The sequence below is a fragment of the Lagenorhynchus albirostris genome, chromosome 20 (genome assembly GCF_949774975.1).
Source record: "Lagenorhynchus albirostris chromosome 20, mLagAlb1.1, whole genome shotgun sequence".
Lineage (NCBI taxonomy): Eukaryota > Metazoa > Chordata > Mammalia > Artiodactyla > Delphinidae > Lagenorhynchus > Lagenorhynchus albirostris.
The window spans coordinates 45639760-45656297 of NC_083114.1; the positions used below are offsets into that span (position 1 = coordinate 45639760).

General features: G+C 57.8%; 2 protein-coding genes across 5 annotated transcripts; both read right to left on the reverse strand.

Moving 5' to 3' along the window:
• Positions 1-379: 379 nt before the first annotated feature.
• Positions 380-2161, reverse strand: LOC132510736 (somatotropin). Its single transcript, XM_060133017.1, has 5 exons — positions 2014-2161; positions 1601-1761; positions 1281-1397; positions 891-1052; positions 380-615 (listed from the first exon to the last, which is right to left on the reverse strand). The coding sequence occupies exons 1-5, from the start codon at positions 2159-2161 to the stop codon at positions 415-417; spliced, it is 789 nt and encodes a 262-aa protein (XP_059989000.1). The 3' UTR covers positions 380-414.
• An 8004-nt stretch (positions 2162-10165) lies between these two features.
• CD79B (CD79b molecule) lies at positions 10166-13110 on the reverse strand. Of its 4 annotated transcripts, none has more exons than XM_060134676.1 (6): positions 13044-13110; positions 12351-12401; positions 11019-11330; positions 10700-10818; positions 10386-10427; positions 10166-10264 (listed from the first exon to the last, which is right to left on the reverse strand). In XM_060134676.1, the coding sequence occupies exons 1-6, from the start codon at positions 13108-13110 to the stop codon at positions 10166-10168; spliced, it is 690 nt and encodes a 229-aa protein (XP_059990659.1). The 4 variants fall into 4 exon arrangements, with proteins under 4 accessions (XP_059990659.1, XP_059990658.1, XP_059990661.1 ...); XM_060134675.1 differs by having other exon boundaries at positions 12351-12404; XM_060134678.1 differs by lacking the exon at positions 11019-11330.
• Positions 13111-16538: the final 3428 nt, after the last annotated feature.

Sequence of the window (16538 nt, forward strand, 5' to 3'; positions counted from 1 at the left end):
GGTTTGGTCTTGTGGTTCTGGTGGGGGAGAGAGAAACACCTCCAAGTACTTTGGGGGTGGGGTGAGGGGAGTGGTCCTGACCTATGAGTCCCCAGCAAACTGGGACTACAGACCTGGGGAATGGACTGGGTGTGTCACAGAGAGAAGGGGATGTGTCTGCTTCTTTCTAGCCCAGGAAGACCTGGGTCAATTATCGTTCAGCATCTGGGTTCCCATAGGGCCCAGAGGATCCCTGCAGTTTGTCTTCCCAACCCTCCCCTTGCTGTACTGCCCCGCTCCACCCCATAACAGAATGACACCTACTCAGACAATGTGATGCAACCTCGTTTTATTAGGAAAGGACGGTGGGCACTGGAGTGGCACTTTCCAGGGTCCGGGGAGGCACTGGGGAGGGGTAACAGAGATGCCCGGCAACTAGAAGGCACAGCTGCTCTCCACGAAGCGGCGACACTTCATGACCCGCAGGTACGTCTCAGCCTTGTGCAGGTCCTTCTTGAAGCAGGAGAGCAGCCCGTAGTTCTTGAGCAGTGCGTCATCACTGCGCATGTTTGTGTCAAATTTGTCGTAGGTCTGCTTGAGGATCTGCCCAGCCCGGGGGCTGCCATCTTCCAGCTCCTGCAAAAGGGAGGGAGAGACAGACAGGGAGCCCTTGGGAGCGGCTGCCTCCCGTCCCCTCCAGTTGCCACCCTCCCCTCCAGGCTTGGAGAAGGGTGTGGAGGGAGGACTCACAAGGGGAAACGGGGAAAAGATTTCTCCTGGGTCAAGGCTGGACTGCCACAGAGAGAGCAGGCACCTCTCTCCCCCAGCCCACGGGAGCCCCCCATCCCTCGGCTAAGCCAGGAGAGGGCGGGCGTGGGCCCAGCCTGGGGGACCCACTACGCCATCCCCACCCGCATCAGGGCCTGGATGCCCTCCTCCAGGTCCTTCAGCTTCTCATAGACGCGGTCCGAGGTGCCAAACACCAGGCTGTTGGTGAAGACCCTGCTGAGGAACTGCACGGGCCCGAGCCACGACTGGATGAGCAGCAGCGAGAAGCGGAGCAGCTCCACGTCCTGCGGGCAGATGGGTGGATGGTGGGTGGTGGGCGCCGCGAGGTCGGTGGCGGGGGCGGGGGAGGGGGGCAGCCGCGGGCCTCCCTCCGCCATCCGTCACCTTCCGCCACCAGCCACCACCCTGCACCTCCTCGGGGAGAAGACAGCCCAAGGCCCGATGCTGAGAGATGGGGCAGCCTTCTTAGGATGAGGGAGGCCCCTGCTCCTCGGTCCGCGGTGGCCACTCACCGATCTTTGCTGGGCCTCGTCCTTGCCTGTGGGGGCCGGGATGGTCTCCGAGAAGCAGAAGGCAGCCTGGGTGTTCTGGATGGAGTATCTCTGTCCCTCCGGGATGTAGGCGCGCTCCTGGGAGAAGGAACACACGCCCGGGTCTAGGCTGCTGCGCGGTTCTCCTCACTGCTTTATTAGGAACCCCCCTCCGTTTATGACAGCATCTTCACTCGGATAAAATACCTCTGAACTCCTTAGTTTCCTCCCACTGAGTGGAGGGGGCACGGATTCAGCCCTTCCTGCCACCCGCCACTAGTACGTGTCCCTGGGGAGCTTACAAACTCTTTGTAGGTGTCAGCCGCCAGTTGGTGCAGGTGCTGGGCCCGGAGCACAGCGTTGGCAAACAGGCTGGACAAGGGCATGGCTGGGAAGGCGCCCACCTCCTGAGTCCAGGGCAGGCAGAGCAGGGCGAAAGCCAGGAGCATGGAGATCCGAGGGCCTAGAGAGAGACAAGGAGGGCCGGAGAGGGAGGGGTCCAAAGAGCAAGAGGCCTGGTTCCCCTGCCAGCCCTCCACCGCCCCTCCCCCCCGGGAATGAGAACATTTCAAACCTGGTCACGTGTCTGGGGGTAGATATCTGTGCTCACATCCAGAAGCCCCAAAGCCCGAGGTTAGTGCCCCCGTCCCTCTGCAGGGCCCTCCCATCACCCTTCAGTACACACCGAGCCCGAGGGGATTTTAGGGGTGCTTACCTGCAGCCATTACAGCTGGTGAGCTGTCCACAGGACCCTGAGCTGTCTGGGGAGCTGGGTCCTGGGGTCCTGGAATTGGTCCCTTGTGGGCCGTTTTTATACCCTGGCCTCTTCTCCCTCTCCCTCTGCCCCCACCTATTTTCTCCATACATTTATGCACGGGCCACCGGCGGGCCTGGGCTAATGGATAATTTAGAACCCCCACCCACTCATCCTGTTACCGCTCCTCCTCTGGGTTCATGTCCCCCAGGCTTGTCATCTTCCCCTCTCCACTGTCACCTGTCCCGAGGGCTGTACGCACAGAGTCTCAGCTTGAGAGACCACCCAATCCGTCCTCTTTTTAAGGGGGAGGTAGCAGAAGGGAGTAGCCCGAGTCCAGGCACACTGTGGCAGGGTGTCATTGCGGGGTTGTCCCCCAGGGTGAGGAGGGCCCAAGCTGGTCCCCTAAAGGGGGGCTACGTCAGGATGGAGGTACCCTGAGAGCTATGTGGATGCTTCCTCACTCTCTACCTCTTTCCTCCTCCCTGAACAGCTCCCCTCCATCCACCAGAGAGAATGTGTCTTTGGGAGAAGGGGGCCAAGGATAGCAATAGATTCTGGGGTTCCTGGGCACAGATTCCACCTTTGCCCCATCACCATCCTCCTGCCGCCTGATCTAGCCTGAGGTAGCTGGATGCAGGGCTAACCCTGACTGCTAGAGGGCTCCAGCCCCACACATTGCCCTCCCCTTTGCCGGAGCATAGGGGCTCCCCCAGGTGGATAGGGCAAAGGACCAAAACTTGAGGTCTTGTCCCTGCTCCTTGGCTGTGCCACAGAGATCCCGGGAACAGACACTGCTTACAACTGCTTCCTCCCATAGCCCTGTCATGGTCAGTGAATCTCAAATTTGGAAGAGCCCTTGAGGACTTGAGTCCCACCCCCAGCCCTGGAGCTCTGGGCACAGCACACAGGAAGATGCCCTCTCCAGTCATTGCAGTCTCCTCCCCGCCTTTCTTCTCCTCCTTTTAATATTTGTATAGAGCTTATCAGGTTGTGAAGAGCAAGCCCATGCAACCTCACATTAGACCCTCAGGACCATCTTGTGAAGGAAGTATTATCACCCCATTTTACAGAGGAGGAGACCAACGCTCAGAGAGGCTTACTTACATGAGCTACCCCAGCCAAGGCAGCAGATCTCCAAATCCTTGCTCTTCCCACGTTGCAGCACCCCAAGCCCTTTCTTCAACGCGGACTGGGTGGGCGCCACTCTGTTTTTTAACGTTTAAATCCCTCTGATCACAAGCGTCCTGCCCCTAATCACAAGAGTCCCTTTGCCTCATTTTGTCCTCCCTTAAGAGTCAGCTTGTTGTCCGTCATTTTCCAGGTGAGACTGGCCCAGAGACATGGGGTGCATGGCGGAGACCACATAGCAGGGCTAGGCCAGGGTCAGGAAGGCTAGGGCTGCAGGCTTGCCACCTCCTGGTGCCCAGAGTTGGGGCTATTTCAGCATCTGGAGGTCACCAGCGTCAAATAGTCCCCCAAGATAAGAGCAGGAAAGAACATACTGCCCTCCGTTTAAACCTTCCATCCCTTGAGTCTAAGAACATTTAGCACTTGACCCTGTGGGGAAACAAACGAACGAATGAGCAAAACTTTCTAGAGGTGGTTGGTTATAGTGTTGCCAACCAATGCTGAAAAGTCACACCCCCGTGGTCCAGAACCTGAGTGCTTGTGCCTTGCCATCTCCCCCTTTAAGACCAGAAGATAGAGCTCTCTTTTCTCTCATCGCTCCTGAACCATCGCCCGACTGTGCCCCTGATTCTTTATCTGCTACGGAGGGCACTGGGACCTGTGGGAATTGTCCCCAGGCATGACCATAGGAGGACTAGAAGGGAGTGTCATTAAAGAAACAGGCTCTGAGGAAGATGGGGCCACAGGAAAGGTGAGGACACCCCTTTCCTCTCCTTCCAGAGCCACCAAAGGGGAGGAGCCGGGCAGGAAGTGGAGGAGGGTCTCTAAGCCCCACACAGCCTCCTCCGCCACTTCTTCCTTCTAGGTCACCTGGGGGAAGGGACACTGAAGTGAAACCTCTCGTGACAGACTTCTAGCGAATACTGGGGGGACTAGTATGTGAACTGTGGACCACAGGAGAAGCTCAGGCCTCCCCTAGGACTGAGGGTACAGGAGCCCGACTTGGGGACCACTCGAGAGCCACACAAGGTGGGCACAGGTGAGGTGTGGCTGAGGCTCCCTGCCAGGCAGATTACTGCCAAGAACAGGTGGGACCAGCCAGAGCAGGGGAGAGTCTCCTCTCACCAACCCACTTCCGGTTGGCCCACAGGATTCTGGGGACCCCCGGGATACACCGTTATTAAAGGTGACCACGGTGGCAGCCATCGGACCCAAAGAGGGAAGACCTGGAGGGTGGGGGGTGGATACTGGTGACCCTTCTCTCTAGTCTAGAAAAGGTCTTTTCCAGGGTCTTTAGTGATGGAGACACATACATAATTCATTGCTAGTAAAAGATAAACTTTGAATTAGACTTGGGATTTCGTGTTCTTGCTAGGGAGTCACTCACCCCTTCTTGGGGCACGACCTGGGGCCAGACCCTTGGCTTCTCCAGATTCAGAGGCTGCCCCACAATGGCCTCTGCACGGTGGCCAGTGAGGAGAGGCTGTGATCAGCATCTCCGGGGTCATCCTCGAAGGGTTCGGGATGAATCCTCCATTAGCTTGGAATCCATGAATTTCAGTGTGTTTGGAAGCCCTTCGTATTTTCAGATTCGACCATCTCTGGGGTTCTCTGTACCTATTGTGGAAATTCAAAGATCTACTCTTGATCCGAAAGTGGCCTCTTTCAGGCTTCAGGAGCACTTCTGAGGTTCAAGTCCACGCGGCTCGGGGCCATCTCCTTGTTTAGAGTCATGATTGCGTGGTCTTAGGGAGAGCCACAGAGGGACTGGGGGCAGCTCTTTCCATTCTCCCCTGGTCACTTGAGGTCCATGCTTCCCACCTCTAGCTCTGTCCCGCTTTCCTTGAGGCCAGAGGTTGGGATTGCCCCCAGGATATGCTCCACTTTGTCTTTGATTCCAGCATGAGTCTGATGACCGCGTTGATCACAGCTCATTGGGTCAATGTTTTTAGAGACTATTATGTGGGGATTCCCAAGGGCTTCTCCAGGGGGAGGTGGAAAAGGAGACCAACATTTCTGAGTGCCTGCCATGTGCCAGGCACTGTATTGAGTGATGCGGAGAGGGGGAGGTGCATGCATACAAGGACATTCAGGCTCGAAGAGATAAGTAGTTTGCCAGGTGTCTCTCAGCTCCTAAAAGACGGCAGCCCAAGGCCCCAGTCTTCCCGCCACAACGAGCTCTTTAGAAGCTTCATCTAGGAGAGACAGTGGCGCCGCTGGGCGCGGAAGCACTATCCTCAGTGCAAAGCTAGCAGGGCCGGATCAAGTCCCCACTCAGAAGATGTTCAATGAAGCTTGGGGGAAATTGAATGCAAGGAGCTTCAGCCCAGAGTGAGGTCCACAGACACCAAGAAAAGAGGCAGTAAAAAAACAACTCGATGGAGCCCGATTTAATGAACCAAGCCACATCATCCTTCACATTTGTGTTGCACATTTCAGTGTACATCACGTTTTCACTTCCTTTATCTCATCGGACCCTTGAGTTTGCCAGAGGGCTCAAGCATGGAGGAAGGGCCTTGGAGGGCTCTGGGGTGGGGGGGCAGGATGGGGGCAGGCACTCCTGTGGGTTGATGGGGATGTTGTTTACAGTAGGTGAGGATCTCTGAACACTCTAGAAGAGCAAAACAATCTACATCATGGGACCTACTAAGCAATTTCCACTTGGGGGCTTATTCCCCAGGGAGACAAGCCCATTGAAAAAGAAATATAATAATACCGGGGTGTGTCCAGCAGCTGTGGGAAGTCTGAGGTGCTTTCCTGATTGGTGCTGTCAGCTGGAAATAACTTCTGCCTCCTACCTTATTCTGTGGTTGTTTGTGAACATCTTATTCCCCTTAAGGGAATGTAAGCCCTTTGAGGCTGGGTTCACGCCTTTCGTCTCTTCACTCATTCACTCATTCTCTTTTTCCTGCATTAACTGATTCAGTAAGCAGTTGTTGTACCTTCCATGTGCCAGGTATTGTACCAGTTCATTATACGTACGTGAACAAAGGGCACAATCTTTTCTCTGCTGGAGTTTACAGTCTACAGGAGAGACAACAGCAAACAAATAAATACAGAACGATAGAATGTATACAGAAATTTCACATTGTGAAAACTACCATGAGAGAAATAGCTAAGATACAGAGGTGAGAGCATAGCTCTGGGGAGTGGGGGGCCTGGCAGCTGGCATCATCCCAGGCCTAGCAGCTCACCAAGCATCTGCTAAGTGGGTTGAATGGATGCAAGGACAGTGCCAAGGAAAGAACTCAAATATTCCCCGCCCCCCGGCCAGAAATGGCAAGACAGGCCATGACTTGTCTTGATGTTCTCCTCATAGTAGAATGAATTTAACCTAACAAGTACAGAAAAAATGAACATACGGGATCTTGCCATGCACAGCAATACGTACCTGAACACATTTAAATGCAAAAAGGAGACAGGGCAGCACGCACATGCTGAGGGTGAGCACACACAGATGTTCACACAGACCCACAACCTGCAGAACCCGAGCCCCAAACAGGACCTCACGAGGCATCTGGCCTGCCCACTCCTGCCATGTGAGAAAGTGCTCTTAGGGCCGAGAGAACGATGTCTTTTTTTTTTTTTAATTAATTTGATCTGTGCATTAGGATCTGTCTAAATGTGTTTAAACAAACTACACTCTGAATTCAGGGTTTCAGTTTTGTTAATTTTTGTTTTCTGTGGAGTCACCTAAGTTTCCAGGTAAAGGCTTTGGGGTGGGAGATGGCCGCTGAGGTGTCCCCAAGTGGCAGGTTTGTTGGTTTTGGGTTTTTGTTCCTGAGTCAATAGCAGTTCCCGAGGGCACCGTAACTAGGCGCAGCCTGGAGAGCAGATACAAATCCAGAAACTTCACAGATGTGGGCTCTGAATCCAGCTGCTGAGGTTGCCTGCAGAGAGCAGAGCATGCGCGGACCAGAGTCCCTGGTCCCCCGGCTGGATGGCCTTTGAGGCCCTTTGCAGAAGAGCCGGCTGCCCACCTGCTGGGGATCCAGTGACACCCAAACAGCAGCAGCTTTCCGAGTTTTGTTTTGTTTTTCTCTAATCTCCAATTCTGCTGGAAAAACACCCAAACCCTTGGGTCAGAGCACCCCCGGCCTAGCAACACCTGCAGCCAGGGGGCCGGAAGTCAAGCTAGAACGGAGGAGGAACCAGCCTGTGCTTACCCCAGGCCCCGGGGGACAGGGCTGGATTCCCCCAGTGGGCAGCAGGGCATGTGCCCACCGAGGGCCCTCGGGGCTGCATTCTAAAGGAAGAGGGGCCCAGAGCTGGACTCCTGGAAGGATGGCCCAGTGACTCAATATCCTGGCCTATCAGGAAGGAGTGGGGCCTTCAGGGCTTTGCGACTTGTGAACAAGGGACATGGCAGAGCTGCCCCAGGATTCTCTCCCTATGGCTCTCCTCCTGCTCTGGCTCAGGGTCCTTCGAGGGAGGCAGCTGTGATGTAGTAGAAAGAATGCTGAGTTTGGAGTCAGAAGATCTGTGTGTGGCTTTTGGCCAATTATGGTAATCATCTCCCTGGGCCTCGATTTCCACATTTTTAAAGTTGGGATGCAGCTGTCCCCCTTCCAGGGTCACGGTGGGACAAGCTCATGTAAATGAATATGGAGGTGTTCAAGAAAATCTTACTGGCAGTTAAGAGATTCTCAATATATAAATATTTGGGGGACCCAGCAAAAGAGTCTGATTCACGTTCTGTAACTTGGTTGTGGTGGTGGTTATACAAAGCTGTAAATCTAAAATTCATGAAAAGAAAACGAGGTCAATTTTACTGTAGGGTAATTTTTAAAAACCAGCATCTGGTTAAGCTCCTTTGGATAAGATTTATGATTCCCGTTTTGTAGATAAAGCAACCGAGATCTGAGACGTTCATCGCCCCCCACCAGCATCACCCAGCTTTGTTTCCGCTGCCTGTCAGTTTTGGGGGCCAGGAACCCATAAGTTGGACATGGGGACACCCGTAGTGTAAGCCTCTAAGACAGAAGAACGGACCAGGGAGTGCTTCTGCATCGTAACCATGAAGGCAGTGCCCTTGCGGGGTGGGTGTCGGGTGGTTGAGGCAGGACTCCCTGCTCAGATGATTCTCTGCCAACAGTACTTCAAAGCATTAGAGAAACTCAGTTATTCAAAGATATTAAGTTGTCTTTCAAAAAAGCCAAGGCCTCCCCAGATTCAGGGCAGCCCCAAGCAGGGGGAAGACCCTGCTGTGGGGGGGGAGAAGTGAAGGCTCTGTCCCACCCCCAGCCGGCTGCCCAGGGTCCCTGGTGGAGGTCGAGGCCAGAATTAGCGCCACTATGCAAAGCAGCAGGAGAGGAAGGGCTGCAGCTCAGTGGAGACAGATGCCAAAACAAGCCAGTTTCCTCTGGCAGCCCGGACACCAGGGAGGGAGGAGGCCCGCCCCGGCTTGGCCCTGCCTGGCTCTGAGTGGGCACCGCTGAGCGACGCAGAGATGGACCTGAAACCCCAGGCTTGGGGGCCTTGGCCACCTGCCCCACCTGGAATGCCAGGGGGAGCTGCTCTCACTGGTCCCCCCATGCTGGCCTTGGTTCTCCAGTTAAACTGGCAGCTCCCTGAGGGCAGGGATTTCTCCCATCTGAATCCAGAGCATGCATGGCAAAGAGGTGTTCTGGGGTCCCCCCAAGGTCAACAGGAAGTGGAGCTCAGCCTGGCTCTGCACACAGAGGTTAATTTCACTTCAGCTCCCAGCCCTGAGCTGCTCTCTGTCGCTCCCGCAGCTGGCAGGTTGGGGACCATTTTGCCTCTGATTTTGTGCTGGGAAAGCCTGAAGGGGTTACCTAAGGATGCCCAGATTTCACCACCACAGAGCTTCCCACTTTAGGAATCTCTCTTGCATAGCTCTGGGTCAAATTTAAAAAAATATCCAGGCTTGGTAGGGGACAAGGGGGTGTGTGATGGAGTCAGGGGAAACCCTGCCCTCAGGGAGCTTCTAATTTAATGAGAACAAGGCCGGTATGGGCAGCACAAGGTAGTAGCTACGCCAGAGCTGGAGAGGCCAGGGTCCAAACAGGGATTAGGCAGGGACTGGGCACTCTGGGAGGGCTTCCTGTAGGTGGAGGGCCTTAAAGGACAAGAGGATTGGGGTGGGTGGGGGAGGGCAAACTCTTCTAGGGCTAAGACCTCTGCCCTACAGAGCAGGACTCAAGTGCTGCTTGTCGGCTGAAGGGAAGGCAGGGTGAGGGTATCCCCGCCGAGAAGAAGGGCCAGTCCATTCAGCCCTTCTCCACTGCTCGGGGCCCCACTAGGGTCAGAGAGCAGGGGAAGAACGGGAGACATGGCCACAGGTCCCAACTGGGCCGTCAGAGAGAAGCAGTGAGTGAGCCCTGGAGAGGGCTCTGAGCCCCATGGCAGCCGTCCCTCCTCACACCCCATGGGTCCATGGGTGCCCAAAGATTTGCGCCCAAACAGGTACTCTCATCCACCCCATAACCACAGATGTCACAAGCCTGTGTGTCATTTCTCAAGACACATTGTTTATTCCGTGGGAGAAAGGGCTCGAGGCCAGCAGCCCCCTGGCGTGGGGGAGGGCAGGAGAGAGCAGGAGAGGATGGGGGAGGGATGAAGCTCTCGGTGGCCCAGCAACCACACGCGGGTGGGCCAGGGCCCTTCCCAGTCTCTACAGCAAACCGGGCCGTTCTGAGTCCATTTGCAGGTTCCAGGCAAGTCTCTGCCTTCCCCGTCCTGAATAGGGGATGGATCCCCGCATAGCACCCCCAGAAGGCTGGGTCCAGTCTAGCCCCAGAGAACTCCCTGCTCCAAATCACTGCCCTGTGGCCCTTCCGCTCCAGTCCCTTTGGCAAGAGATGGGGACCAAGGGCTGGAGGGGCAGGCGGACCTGGTGGGCCAGCTTTGGAGGCGGACAGGGGGTTCAGGGTAAAGGGGATGGGCTGGGAGCCGGGCGGCTCTGAAGCAGTCAGTGAGGGCCCAGCGGGCTACGCCCAGGGGCTTGGGGAGGGCCGGCCTCTCACTCCTGGCCTGGGTGTTCACCCACTGACCACTTCACCTCTCCTGTCCGCAGCGTCACTATATCCTCGTAAGTGGCTGTCTGGTCAATGTCCAGGCCCTGGGGACACGGAGCGGAGCTCAGGCCTTGGCCACTCGCTGAGCGCACACAGATGGGGCCTCTGAGCGCCCCCCCTGCCCCCCACGGCCCCAGGAGCTGCGGGGTCCACCCCACTCCTTACCTCATAGGTGTGATCTTCCTCCATCCCGGCCTTGCTGTCATCCTGGCGGGTGAGGGACGGAGAGCAGAGTGTTAGCTTCCCCCACCCCATCCACTGCTGGGCCAGGCTGGGGAGGGCCGGGGAGATTGGTCCGGGGTGAAGGGTCAGGGGCTAGGGGTCAGGGGTCAGGGGTGAGGCGCACTCTGCGAGAACAGCTGATGAATAAAGGAGTGATTGAATCGGTCAATCGATGGGCAGGCTCTGGGGCTGGGGAGATGGAGACCCTGCCCGTGTCCGGCCTGCCCCGTGGCTGCTTCCCCGGCCCCCAGGGTCACCTTGTCCAGCAGCAGGAAGATGGGCACGATGATGAAGAGGATGATGAGCAGGGTCTGGATCATGATGATGCCATCTTTCAGCGTGTTCCGCCGCTTCAGCTGCGCCAAGGTGCTGAACCCTGGGGGGAGGCGGGGCGGGGGCGGTGAGGCCTGCGCCCCTCAGGACCTGCTTCTCAGCGGCTCTCCCAGGTGCTCGAGGGCCACAGTCACCGCCACACTGCGGCCCCCCTACTGGTCCGGGCTGGGGTGGGGTGGGTGTGGACGGCTCCACGAGCACACCTGCTCTCCTCCCCGGCTGGGGGGCGGGCCCCGCACGCACCCATGACCCGAAGCTCGGTGCCACAGCCGCGCTCTGTCCTCGGGGGCCTCTGCGAGCACTCCACCTCGCAGAAGTAGATGCCGTTGTCCGGGAACTGGACGTCCTGGATGACGAGCGTGGCCTCGCTGCTGTTGTGGGTCTGGAGGATGCGGCCCTTTTCGGGGAGGAGTAGCTTGGCCTCCGAGTCCGCCTCCTGCTTCCGGAGCCAGCTCACGCTGCCGGAGTCCTCCAGGCGGCACTTGATTTCCACCATGGAGCCCCGTTTCTTGGCCACGAAACGTGGGTGCTGCCAGATCTGGGAACACGAGCCTCCTGTGGGCGCCAAGGCTGGGATTAAAATCCCGCTCCTTCCTCTTGACCGTCGGCCCAAACTCAGGCCCTCGGCCGTGGGCCCCCGTCCTGGGCAGCACTGACCCCCGGCTCAGCCCCCTTGTCTGTCCTTGCTTCTCGGGATGTGGGTCAGACATGAGGCAGAGGTGTGGGAGAGCCAGAGCCACGTGAGAAGCCACAGGCCAAGCCGCCGGACCCCGCCCCTTCCTGATGGCCCACCCTTCCCGCCTGATTTTCCTTTAGAAGGGCCTGGAACCTTCTGATTCCTTTCCATGTCCATTACAGTAGCCCGATGCCAGCCTCACCCCATGAGGCCAGAAGGCCCATAGCACAGCCTCCAGCCTGGCCTGGTGCTCTCACCTCTCCCTGCCCTGGGCTACCCACACCAGCCCGAAATCCTCAGGGGCACCCCGCAAATCCTTAGCCTGGCAGTCAAGGCCTCCCACATCAATCCCCTGGCCGTCTCTCCTCCATCACCTCCCTCCCCGCTTCCGTGTGGACCTGCTCCTCTTTTTATTCCTAAGCCTTCTTTCTTCAGTTTGCCATGATGTCCCCGCCCACCTGCTCCAAGAAGCCTCCCTCCTGCCTGGTTCCCAGTCAGTGGTCCCCTAGGAACCCCTGCGACCTGTCGGGGTCCCTGAGGTTACGGTCTCCTGCCGGGGCTAAGCCCAACTCCCCAGCCAGGGAGAATGGGCCTGAGTCCTCAGTGGGGTTCCAACTGGCCCCCACTCCAGCCCTGGGCTTGGCGCTGCCCCAGATCGCTGGGACTGGAGCACTGATGTTTAATGAGGATGACAGCGGAGGAGGGGGGACTGGAGGTACTTCAGAGCCAGGTCTTACAGAGGGAGGCCGACCCTAAGGAGGCCTGGGGATGGGAGTCCTGGGTGGGGAGACCCAGGGGGCACAAGGGCACAAGGGCAACCATGAGACAGCACACAGGACAGTGACCGGCTTTGGACACAGACATACTTGTCCCCAGAATGGGCGGGGGAAGTTGCTGACCTTTGGGATTCCGGTAGAGCGCCTCTGTTTTGGCCTCCAGCACCGTCTCACCTGCTGGGTGGGAGGAAGTGGGCGGGCCGGTCACTGGGACTTGGTTGTCCCACCCCTGCGTTCCCAGACCCACTTCCTCCCCGCCCAGGACATCAGCATCAAGACCCCTCAGCTCTCCCCCAGCCCTGCTCTGGAGAGACTAGAGCGGGGTGGGGTCACCAGAAGATCCGACTCCCAGCCCCCCTTCTGCCCTTGACCTTGAGCTGTGCCTGGATGAGACGGGAGGGAAGTTACAGCTGGAGGGCTCCACCACCTTCCAGACCAGGGCACCACTTCTGGAACATGCCTGTCCCAGGTCTGCTTGGGGGCAGCTCTCCACTGCCCGCCCCCCACGCAGTGCCCTCCACGGCCTGGGGGTGAACCACACTCTTCTTTCTCTCTCCTGGGCCTAGCTCTTCTGCGGTCAGAGCCACCAACCCCTCAGGCCCAGCTCAGCCTGACACCCTCCGGGCGGGAGAGGGGCTGGGGCCGCGGAGCCCTGAGCCATCAGCATGGCTGATACCCACAGACCCTGTCCCCAGGGCTGTCAGAGGGAGACAGGAGGCAGAAAAGTGTGAGAGACAGAAGGAGGAGGACGAGAGACAGAGGAGACAGAACCAGTGGAAACAGCGGAACCAGCAGGCCTCTCGGCTCGGGCCGTACCTGAAAGGAGCAGCAGCAGAGGCACCAACCAGCTGCTGAGCCCGGGACACAGCGCCGGCCCCGCCATGCTCACCCCTCCGTCTCCTGCCCCAAGCCCGTGACAGCGGAGGCTCCTGGGGGGAAAACGTGTAACTGCCCAGGCTGCAGCCTGTCTCCTCCCCGCCTCTTCCCCACCAGGCCCCTTCCTGCCATGCAAATTGGGACCCAGGGGAGGCACCAGCTCTCCGGGGACCCTGGGGGAGGGCAGGCTCTTTTGTCAGCTGTGCTGCTAAGGCTCAAGGGTCACCCCAGCTCGGGCACTACAGCGGGGTCCGCAGAGGACGCCCCGGGTGGCGGCGGCCTCTGCGTCCCCACCCCATCCCCGTGCCCTGGGGCCCCCTAGCCTCCCACCTCACACTTAGCTGAATACACATGGGTCCTGTGGATGAATGCGAGCGCGGCCTCTCCACCCTGGACCAGCCTACACCCTGTGGGAAGAGGGGCACCCAGGAAGGCTGAGGCAGGGGTGCTGGCGGGCAGCTATGGGCCCAGAGCACAGCCTCTTGGCTGGAGTGCAGGTGGCCATGTTGGGGGTTGATGGAGATTTGACCCTGGGGAGGAAAGGAACCACAGCGGTTCTTGAGCAAAAACAGGCCAAGAGTAGCAGCCGCTTGGGAGATCTGGTCCAGGACCTGGCGAGAGGGCCCCTCCCTCACTTGGTGGGAGAGTTTTCTGGGAGCTGCCAGAGAAGGAGGACTTAGGTGTTGACAGCTTAGAGAAAACCCACCACTCAGCAATCAGGGGACTCACAGGGCACTGAAGTGTTATCCACAGCTCCAGGGGTCTCGGGCAGAGGACAGGAGGCTAGTATGGGGGAGTCTTCAGGTTCTGAAACAAAAAGGATTTGTCTCGCCAGTCAGCAGAGTGGTGGATGGAACCATAAGTCTAGGAGCTTGTCTAAGTTCAACTTTGTGCCCCTGCCCCTGGATCAGACACAACCCTCATCCCTTGGGGGCTCGGGGTGGGGGAGGTGCCCTTGTGCAGTGCACAACCTGCACAGCTGCACGTGGCAGGCTTGCATCCCTCAGCCCCACCGCTGAGCCCACTCTTGAATTTTATGTTTTATGGAAGCTTCTTTACTCTCTCTTGGCCCCTCACTCTCTGTCTTCTTCCAACTGCCAGGAGGGGAAGGAAGATGCAAACCCTGTGTCCTCTGCCTACATATTTTCCTTACCACCTGCCAGTTTTCAAGCAGCCTGTGCTGCTGGCAGGTCTGTTTGGGTTCAGGGAGACATGGACCCACCTCCTAGGCCAGGGTTGGTGGTGAGGAAGACAGAGGTCTGGGTGCTGCCCCCTCAGTCCTGAGCATAAGCCTCACCTGGGATGGTGGGGTCCACCCCCCCACCCCCACCCCCGAAGAGTACGGGCCAGGGCTGGAGCTGTGGAAAGCGGGGACAGAAGGGTTAAGTTTCCCTCCAAGGAACAGCTCGTTCCTGGCAGTCCCAGATGTTCTTGTTGTTTCCAGATGTTCCAAATGAAAAAAAAAAAACAAACACATTTCTCTGAAAAGGTGTCAGATGTTCAGTTCACAGAACAAACAGCCCAGGAGTATAAACATCACCTGAGGTCAGCTTGGGGACCATGGGCCCCTGGTGGGGGAGGTTGGAGACTCCCCCAGAGGAATGGGGGAAAATCCAGGGGTCTCTTCCTTTAGCAAAGTACCCCCTGGTGATGGAAGCCTTGGTTAGCTTTGGGGCTAGCGTCCCCCAAAGTTGGGAGGAAGATGGAGAAGGCTTGGGATACACACGTGTGTGTGTGTGTGTGTGTGTGCATGTAGCTGCTGACACGGGTGTGCTCCCGGGCTGTGTGGTGTGGGGCTGCTCAGGAGCTGGGCCTGCGGCCCAGGGTGACTCTAGGGGGCACGGAGGTTGGGGGCGCAGTAGGTGTCCTCCAAGCACACGCACATCTGCGTCTCCCGTGGGCAGGGATGCAGATGTGTCCTTTGGACTTCATTCCCATTCATGCCAGGAGTGGGTGGGGGCTATGGGGGCCCCACCGCCTGCAGGGTTATTTGTCACAGTTGGGGCCATGCTGTTCCCTCCCCAGTGACAACAGTACTGAGCTCTGTTCGGGGCTTGTGACGCCTTTTTCTTTCCTGGAACAGGAGGCCTCGTAAGCCCACTCCCGCCTCTGCCCCCGGCTGCCCTGGGCTGTGCACCCCGACATCAGGCAGCCCTCACCCCACCTTTCCAGGAAGGCAGCATCAAAATAAGAGATGGGGGTGTAGGGAGAAGGGACATGGAGCTTGGGGGTTTGGGGAACAAGAGGACAGGGACCCCCAGTAACCCTGGGAGGGTGGTGGGAGAGGACAGAACCTCAGTTTGGAAAGAAGGGCTCTGACCTCTGCCCCTCCCCCCAGCCCTCGCCTACTGACGCTACTTGGCTTGTTGTTACCAGGGGAGACCTGCAGGCGCAGAAGGATTGGGGTGTGAATCCTGACCCTGCAGGAGACCGGGAAGCCGCCTCAAGTCACCTGGGGCTTCTCAATGAAGGGCGGTCCTGCCCCACAAATGCTCCAGGGCCATTGCCAAGGTCAAATGACCAACGGACACCTCTGGCATTCATGGGCCAGGGGGCAGGGAAGACCCTGCCGTGGGAGGGGCAGCCTCCCACACAGCAGAATTTCCTTGTCTCACATGTCAACGGCACCCCTGTTAAGCAACACCCGTGCTTAACCTTTCAGAGACCAAGTTTCCTCATTTGGGTAAAACAGAAATAATTGTAATAATACCTTCTTCGTAGGGCGGTCGTGAGCCTTGAAGGGACTCAGGTTCACCCTCAGGCAGGTGGCGCGTAGGACTGATAACTGGGGGAGGGTCTTGATTCTGAAATAGGAACTTCGGTTATCTACGTTTCTCACCCAGGATTTTGTCTTTTTTCTTTCACCATTCAAGGCTCAGGGGAAGGGTGGGTCAGGGCACCCTCAAGCTCTCCTGTCCTTGGGGCCAGAGAGGGACCCCAGCGAGGTTTGGAGAACTTTCATGTGAGAAGGAGCCCCTCCCCCACCTCTGGGAGGGAGGTCAGCACCCTGGTGGGGGGCTCAGGGAGCCCTGCGGGGATGTCAGACCCCTCCCCTGCAGGCAAAGACAACCACACTGTGGGAAGGGGCTCAAGGACATGGCTGAGGGATGTCGGGGTGGCCTGGGGGTTCCCCTCCCCAGCCCCCAAGGGTGCCATGTAACCTCAGGACCCAGGAAAAGGGGATACAGAAATCCTGAAAGGGACTAATACTCACTAGTTCGGAGGAATACAGCCTTGGCTGTCAGAAAACAAAATTAAATCTAAAATTATATTTCACCCACTGGGATCGTGGGCTGAGCTCACTACATAACATTACTCTTCGTTGTAGGTCCATGGGACCCTGGGTTTTCTGGGGTCAGGGGTCAGAGGCAGCATCCTGGGGGAATTGTACCTCTGGGGAGAGGGAGGGGCCACACCGTGTACCCATAGGCACCT